Genomic DNA, 9,079 nt, shown 5'->3' on the forward strand with positions numbered 1-9,079 from the left:
TGATTTCTTAAAAACTTGTGTTGAATATAAAGTTCCTATAACTGCAACTTTTAACCAATTTGCTACCGGATATCCCGAGTTAATGTTGAGTGATTTTGATTGGATCAAAATTAAGGATGTTGTAGATTTTTTAGAAAAATTTTATTTCTCTACTCTGGAATTTTCCGGTGCTTATTATCCTACTGTTTGTAACATTTTAGCTTATCTAGCTGATTTCTCTTATTTGCTTAAAGAATATAAGTTTAAATAAGGTTACACAGATGCTGTTACTGCAATGATAATTAAATTCAAAAAGTATTTCTTTCCTATTCCTCCTATTTACTTAGTTGGTCCTATATTAAATTCGTGTATTAAATATATTAATATGTCAGAATTGACCCATATTATATATACTTCTTTAGATATTAAAACTACTGAGGAACCATCCCTTCTTAAGGCTATGTGTGATGCAAATGATTACGCACAACAATTATATAATCATTATTCTACATTACTTGATAATGCTACACCGACTTCTAGCCCATGTGGTCCTTCTAACGAAACTTCATCTTCTAAAAGACAGGCACAAAGTGTGCCTATCATGGGTGTTCCTAGATTATCTATTTGGTCTCAAATAGCACCTCAACAAAGTAATACAAACTTTGATGAGCTTCAATTTTTTTTTAGACAACCATTGGAGCCTTTCGAAGATGGAGTTAATGCACTGGATTGGTGGAGGAACAACAGAAGACAATTTCCCGTTCTTTCAATAATGGCTAGAGAACTGCTAAATGTTCCAATGTCAACTGTTGCATCAGAAAGTGCATTTAGCCAAGGAAGGCAGCAGCTCGGAGACAATCGACACTCATTGGGTAGCAACGCAATGAATGTTCTAGTATGGAGATGTCGATTATGAAAATTTTGAGCCAATTCCTCCTAATGTTAATATGGAAGAATTGAATAAAATGGTGGAAAATATGTAGATTTAAATTTGAAGAGTTGTCAAATTGAATTTTCTTTTTCTAGTTTAAGTTTACGAAATCAGAGAAAAGTAGTTGTAAGTTTGTAAGCTTTAAAGTTTAAATTCGACTTTGCAATTATCGATTAATAAAACTAAAGGCTCACTGAGCTTTTGAATTTCTTTTCAAATTTGTGTTATAATTTTATTTACAAGAATAATAATCTGTACGCAGTCAAAATAGAACTATAAATGTATAGTAATTGTGTAAAACTAATCCTACACAAGCAGCAACTCCAAGATAAATTTCTGCAAGGAGGGACAAACATTGATCAGTTCCCAAAAGCAACAAGACATTATAATAGGCTGACAAAATCAGTGAAATGACAAGCCTCTGAAATTGCTGATGCGTGAAATAAATCAAATACCCCTTTAAAGTTACTATCTTGCGGTTGGCTTACACAAGTTCAAAAATATTTCAATAGGTTATACAGTATATAATAATATAAAATATTAGTTATATATATAATAATATATTAATAAAATCTTATTAGTTTCAAATATTTTATATATAATAATAATTAAATATTTTTTAGCGTATTGAAATGTCTCCGTCGATGATGGAGAGGTGACAATCTGCACATGACATTGGGACTTAGGATCAGATGAGATAATTAAATTAAGAACTTTGGTTTAGTATCAAAACTCATGTGCATTGTTCCCATTTAGTTATTGTGTGATTCATTTCAACCTTTTTTTTTTTGGGGGGGGGGGGTTAAAAAGAAAAAAGATCCTAATTTATGCATATCTTGTATATGTTAATGGTATATTTGTGTTTATCTTGAATATGTTATTGGCATGAAGTTGGAAGAGAGAGAGAGAGAGAGAGAGATGAGTAGGAAATTTAGAGAAAGAGGAGAGTAGGAAATTGTGAGATAATATGGAGAAGAATGAATGGTATTTATAGATTGAAAATAGGGCCAAACTATAATTTAAGGAACTTGATGGTTAAAATAAAGTTGACAACAACTAGATTTTAAAGTATCAAACTTAATAAATTTTAGTATTAGGATTTTTTTTTAAATAATTAAAATTCGGCCCGGCCCACTAACTAAAACCCGGCCCGACCCACTAACTATAACCCGGTCCGGCCCGGTTAGCCCGAGGTGTAGCCCCTATCCGAGGTGGGCTGGGCCGGACACCCTTTTCCCTCTCCAAGCCTGACCCCTTAACTTACGGCCCGGCCCCGGCCCCTTGTGGCCCACGTTTAAATGGCCCTGCCCGACCCACTTGACACCCTTATCTGTGAGAGACTATGGGACATTTAGGAAACTTCGAATTCTTTCGTGCTACTTAATTGAAATTGGTATCTAGAATATTTGAACTGGTATCTGATTCAATTCTATTCTCTCACAGATGGTGAGGACACGAGCTACAATTGCTAAGGATGAGGTTCTCGAGCCCGTTGCTGGGGCCGGCACACGAGGACGAGGTCATGCTAGAGGCCGCGGCCGTGCGAGAGGTCGTGGTACTGCACCAGCCAGGGGCGCGACCCTTGTGGCTGGACAGAGGCGCGCTAGATCGAACTCGCCGGAGGCCGATGCAACGCGAGAGCATGCGGTTGGGGAGGGGACCGGACACGAGACTCACCCCGAGGTTATGTAGCAGCTAAGTGTTCATAGCGACGTTACTTTTTGATCCTTTGATGTCGGCTCTTCCTATAAATGTGAAGCAGAATTCACCAAGTGTTGGATATTTCACCCACCAATAGGGACGGTGAGCTAGGTTTATATCGTCGTGAGACAAGTTAGTTAAACTACTAATGACAGTATGGTAATAGTAATTCAACCTAATACGAGAGGAACCGTTGATTCACACAATTGGTCATCTCGCTTGTTTGAAAATTTAGTGGCGTGAAGCTACCGTGCGCTAGATTATGACTGAACCCCTCTAAGTCAGAATCTAGACTAAAAGTGATACATGCGCCCGTCGTCTGCTTGCCGACCTGCAGTAGGGGACTTGAAGTAAAATTTCCATCAAGATGCATTACAATCCTTTGCAGATGACTTAAATATCTGACGGGGTATAGTAAGTGGCAGAGTGGCCTTGCTCCCACGATCCACTAAGATTCAGCCCTTTGTCTCTCCGATTCATCCCTTCGCCTCCAATTCATTCAATTTCTATCTTTCTTGAATGGAGGTTTATGTATTACTTCCTTGAGATACGAGGTCGTGTTGATATGCTATGTCGGACGAATCACGTGGGTCGTGCCATGGCATAGCCGACACGCACATATGATGCAAGTGATAAGTTTCCACCCCCTATGTGGGTCCCAAAGGGGCTGCCTGGGCAGTCTAGATAAAATGCGAATATCTCTCTACCCCGAAGTCGTATTGACGAATGGTTTGATGCGTTAGAAACTAGACTGATACACCTTCAATTTGCTGAGTGGATCACCCCGTAACTCCAAGTATATTGGGAGAAAAGTTCAGTGACATCTGACCCAAATTTCAACAAACTTATGAACGTAATTTGTGATGACTATTGTCGACTTTTATTTTACAACTCACTTGACTTTAAAACTTAATACACGATTATCATACGACTAAAGTATCTCATAACATGGGTCTATGAGCTCGGATGACAATTTTACACGATTTTTTAAATTTTGTGTATTTTTCAGAGATCTAGCGGGACAAAGAGCCTCAAGGCGGTTCTTTAATTTATTTTTATGTCAAATCTCTTTTTAGCACAAATGAAAAGAAATTTTTTCCTGTATAAGTTTTACCGACAAAGAGAATTGATCAGAAGGGTATATAATATGTCTGGCTCAAATATATATAGTACACACAGAAATAGAGAGAGGTGCATACTGGACATCTAAGAGGTGATTTGTCTGGTTGTTGCTACAAAGCATTGTTCGGGTACACAATCCTCCTGTCACACCCCTTTTTCGGGGCCCCGAAAGACACGGATTTTTATTATTAAAGGGTTTTTCCAATTGAAGTGACATTTTGAAAAGGGATTGTTTATTTATTCAGAGTCGCCACTTGAAATTGAGTTTTGGTGTTCCAAGTCACCTTATGAATCCCTAATCAAAAGGAAATGACTCTTTTTTATCTGCGAAAACAAAAGACAGGGTAAGGAATTCTATTGACCAGGGAGAAGGTGTTAGGCACTCCTCGAATCCCGTGGTTCTAGCACGGTCGCATTTCGTCTCGCTTATCTCACAATTAAATAATTAACCGGGCCTCGAATTCAGCCCAATTTCTCAAGATCAACACCATGGCTTAATTATATGAAAAAACATAAGCACAATAGCACTCATAAAATATCACCGATCAACTTCAGAAAAAGAAATTAAAATGACATAACTTAAACAATCATTATAAGGTGTGAATTTAAAATAACAAAAAAGTTATTCACGTTATTCGATGTAATTGAGGTTATTAATAATTGTAGCACTCTTTTTTTTTTTTTTAGGTGGGGGGGGAAGCACCCAGTTCCAAAATCAGAACCTGGGTGGTATTTTATTAATATGTAAAAAATCACACGATGGGGAGGGCATAAAACCTTACCCCTATGCAAAATGAAACTGGACAGACCCAGTTTTGATGCATGTTGGCCTTAGCCTTAACACACTTCTCTATAACTAGAATGATGCATGCTTACAGGAGGGGGATACAATTCTTATGCATGGGTACTACAATGATGCATGAAATGCCTATGCCCAGAAAACAGATCACACTTATTTTTAGTTAGTGCAATCTGTCTTCTAAGTTACAAAAAATTCTAATGCAAACCTACACTATAAGACTACTTCTCCATCCATTCAAGGTGGATCAAAATAGTAATTGCTATTACTGATAGGTCTAGTTCTGATGTTTGGTAATCCCATTCTATCAATGTTTAGTATACCTCTCACTGATGTAGGCAGTTCCTGGAATTCCTTGTAAGTGACAATATCATTATGTGAGTGTCCTACTTGAGCTAATTTATCAGCAACCTAGTTGGTTTCCCTTAGACAGTGATTGATCTATACTTGATAAGTTAATAATAATCTCTGTATCCATGTAATAAGCTGAGCTATGTTCCATGGTATTTTTACCTTTCCTTGAATGGCCTGTACTACCAGCAAAGAGTCAGATTCCACAATGATTTTCCTCCAACCCTCACTGATACACCACTCAGTACCATGTTGCAAAGCCTTTGCTTCAGCACAGTTGCTGGTGCCTTTGCCCAGATTCATACTATAAGCTTGTATCAGCTTTCCTTTATCATTTCTGATGACTCCACCTCCTCCACATAGTTCACCTCTGCAGCTTCCATCACTATTCAATTTAATGAAGCTAGGTGGTGGTGGAATCCATTTTACTATCCTTATGCTTTTTCTGATAGGGTTAGTGTTGAGTTTGTTGCAAAAACTGAGCCAATCTATCTCCTCTTTAATCAAGAGGCTATCTTTGCCGGTGATACGATAGATATGACTGATAATGTTTTCCATAGAATGCCTACTATTGAAGCTGATGGAGCTGAATCTAATGTTACATCTTACCTTTCATATTTCCCAGCATATTACTTGGGGAAGAATCTCCTTAATTAGTTTTGCAACAGGATTTTTAGACTGAAAATTCCATCAGTTAACTAGAATTTGTCTTAGAGGAATATGTTGGACTTTAATACCTAGTGGTTGACATATCAATGTCCATAATTTTTGTGCCATGTCACTTTGCCCAAATAAATGTTCCACAGTCTCAATTTTGTGACTGAGGCAGCAGCAGCATATTGAGGGACCATGTATTTTGAACCTGCCAATATTGTTGGCTGTGGCTATCCTGTTCTTGATTATCCTCCACATGTGAAAGTTTACTTTCAGTGAGCAGCTTGTGTGCCAGGTTCTCCTATCATGCCAATCACCATTTGCTTTCTTTCTTAGGAGATTCCATGCAGAGGACACTGTAAACCTTCCTTCTGGATTAGAGGCCCATATTGCTTTATCCTCTTTGTTTTCATTGAAGTGAATACTGATGTGTTGCACTTCCCACCTTATAGTTTTTGGAACTCTATATCCTGCTCTATCCCATTGCCATATGCCATCTTCATAAGCTTCATTTAATCTGATATTGTTGGGGGAATAATCCGCAGGCAGTAGCTTGTATAATGCTCCCACTCTTGTCCAGTTGTCATACCAGAAAGACACCCTTCCTTGGCCAATCTGCTATACTATGTTGTCTTCTACTTGATGTTTGACCTTGCCTAGGGCCCTCCAGGTCTGAGACTGAACCCCAACTGACTTCCTGATAATCAAATTTACTCTTGAGCAATACTTAGCCAACATATACTCCTTCCACATTGACTCTTTGGTCCTGAGATTCCACCATTGTTTAGCTATAAATGCTTCACTAACATCTCTCAGACACCTAAAACCAACTCCCCCTTCTTCATTTGGAAGACACATGCTTTCCCATTTTCTCCAGTGATATTTCCTTTTTGTGTCATTATCATTCCATATGAAGCTGTTTATGGCCCCTTCCAGCTGTTCAAAGGTGCCCTTAGGTGGTTTCATTGTAGCCAACAGGTGTACTGGCATTGCAAGCAATATATGTTTGACTAGGACTATTTTCCCTCCCTTGGATAGAAATCTGGCATGCCAAGTATGGATTCTCCTTGTAATATTATGGACCATTTCTGAAAAATATATGATCTTCATCCTTCCTACAAAGAGTGGACATCCAAAATATTTGATAGGCCATTCCTTTCTATGCATTCTTGTCAGATGGCATGTTCTATGAATCACCTCTAGACTTGTTTTTGGTGCCATTGCCACACAGCTTTTGCTTTTATTAACCTGTTGACCTGAAACATTCTCATAAACTGTCAGTATTCTCATAACTTTCCTTATATCAGATGGCTTACCTGAGATAAAGAGTATCACATCATCTGCAAATGCCAGATGTGTAATACTTGGACCATTTCAGGGCCTATAATAGCCTGAGTAGTTCTCATCCAAGGAAAGATTATTAAGTAATCTAGAAAGCAGTTCAGCACAAATGACAAATAAGGCAGGGGACAAAGGGTCACCTTGTCTTAGCCCCCTGTTAGATTTAAAGAAACCATTTCTAGTACCATTTAACACAATAGAATATCAATTATTGGAGATATGTCTATAAATAATGTCAACCCACTGGTCATTGAAACCCATTTTTCTCATGGCCACACGCATAGATAAGGCCAGGATACCTTATCATTTGCTTTGGCCATGTCAAGTTTGAGAACAATATTAGCATGATCATTAGGTTTAGATATATCCTGAACAAGTTCTTGAGCAAGTAAAATGTTATCAGTTATTGACCTTCCTTGAATAAAACCACTCTGGTTAGGTGATATTATTGCAGGAAGTATCTGGCCTATTCTATTAGTCAAAATTTTTGAAATGATTTTGCTAAAGGTGTTACAAAGACTTATAGGCCTGATGTCAAAAAAGGATAGGGGTTGGGGGCACTTTGGGAGCATAACCAAACAAGTGTGAGAAATATACCTTGGGACTGGTGCACCATCAAAGAATTCATAAATGGCCTTTTGAAGATCTGGTATGATTGTGTCAATACAAACCTGGTTGAATTTGGCACCAAATCCATCAGGCCTGGTGCACTTTCTGGATCAATGCTTTTGATGGCATTCCTTATTTCAAGTGTGGATGGTTTATCAGTGAGCATGCAGTTCATGTCTTCAGTAACTAGTTTAGGGAGTTGGTCCAGGATATTGAAACTTCCCTTTATTTCCTGGTAAGTGAACAAATCCTCAAAGTGCTTTATTGCTGCTTTGGCTATATCATCATGTCCCATAATGTTCTGTCCTTCACTGTCCTGGATGTTGTGAATACTCAGCCTTCTTCTCCTATCTTTAATAACCTTATGGAAATATGATGTGTTTTTCTCTCCATCCTTTAACCATTTTGCCTTATCTCTCTCTCTGTATATTTCATCCTGGTTTTTTAAAAGCCTTATGAACTCAGCTTTTGCCTTGTTAAGAGCAGTCATGTTCTCATCATTGTTGTCTTCATTTTGCCTCTTTTCCAATGCTTTGACCTCCTTCTCAGCTTCCTTGGCATTCCTGAAAATATCTCCATAGGTTTCGCTTGACCAGCAACTTAGCTTCTTGGTCACAGCTTTCATTTTGTTGTGTAGTTGCCACATTGCTGTCCCTCACTACTACAAATAAGGCTTTATGTCTAAACAAGAAATCAAATATAGACTACACCTAATCATTAATTAAAATTATGGGCAGATCTTCTACAATATTAGGAAGAGAACTTTAACACAAAACATGACACTATTTTCCACTTCTTTCTTATCCAACAAACTATTACTGTACTTAGCTTGGAGCAAATCGGAAACAGTTTACCCACCAAACTTGAAACTAAACTAACTGAACGAATCCTACTTATTTCATATTGCTATTAATTCTTTGACTTCATTAGCTCTTGCAAAATTAAATTCTCACCAGCAACATCAAATGAATAAATCACTCAAAGAATAAGGACTTTATGCCAAATAAGGAATCCATAATAATTCCAAATCAACATGATATTCATAAGCTTACGTACTGGAGAAAGTTAACATAACCATTTAGAACAAAGTCTCATTCAAACTTGAAATAATTAAACAAGGTAGATCATCAAATTTCATGATTAACCAAAAACAAAGTAAAGATTGAACCTTCATGTCAAGGAACTTGACATTAACACTTCTGAAATCTGTCAACTAAAACAGACCTCGGACGGAGCCTTGAACTCGCGACCTCGCCCGAAATGACTACGGTTTCATGGTGTTTTTAAGCTGGTTTTAATGCGGCTGTTTCAAGTGGGTTTAATGACTATGGACGCCTCAACAACGGCACCAGATTTGTCAACGGTTGGAAAAGGATGGTGTTTTGGCAATGATTCGTTAACAAAATGGACTGTGCTCTGTTTTTACACCAAAAAAACCTTCTCTGCTCTCCATGTGTGAAAATGCATATATCTATGCCTACATGTGAGAAATGAGTATGGTATTATGAGTCCATTATCTGTGTGTGTTCTTGTATTTAATCCACGAAGAGGAAGGTGTAATGGTGGTTGCGGCTGAGTGGATCTTTGTGTGT

General features: G+C 37.9%; 1 protein-coding gene across 1 annotated transcript; it reads right to left on the minus strand.

The window, feature by feature from the left end:
* Nucleotides 1-4,769: 4,769 nt before the first annotated feature.
* On the minus strand, nt 4,770-8,133 carry LOC132031972 (uncharacterized). Its single transcript, XM_059421812.1, has 5 exons — nt 7,476-8,133; nt 6,189-6,853; nt 5,746-6,089; nt 5,046-5,424; nt 4,770-4,943 (listed from the first exon to the last, which is right to left on the minus strand). Exons 1-5 carry the CDS (start codon nt 8,131-8,133, stop codon nt 4,770-4,772), a joined length of 2,220 nt encoding a protein of 739 aa, XP_059277795.1.
* Nucleotides 8,134-9,079: the final 946 nt, after the last annotated feature.

This window comes from Lycium ferocissimum, chromosome 9 (assembly GCF_029784015.1).
Source record: "Lycium ferocissimum isolate CSIRO_LF1 chromosome 9, AGI_CSIRO_Lferr_CH_V1, whole genome shotgun sequence".
Taxonomy (NCBI): Eukaryota; Viridiplantae; Streptophyta; class Magnoliopsida; order Solanales; family Solanaceae; genus Lycium; species Lycium ferocissimum.

Bases quoted from the DNA above. Each gene is read 5' to 3' on its own strand.
- LOC132031972 (XM_059421812.1), bottom strand. From the start codon at position 8,133: ATGTGGCAACTACACAACAAAATGAAAGCTGTGACCAAGAAGCTAAGT. The intron at 5,425-5,745 runs GTTCAAAATACA...AAACATTATCAG, and splicing joins ACAGCCAACAATATTGGCAG to TCATATCTATCGTATCACCG. The intron at 4,944-5,045 runs GTAAAAATACCA...GAAACCAACTAG, and splicing joins TACAGGCCATTCAAGGAAAG to GTTGCTGATAAATTAGCTCA.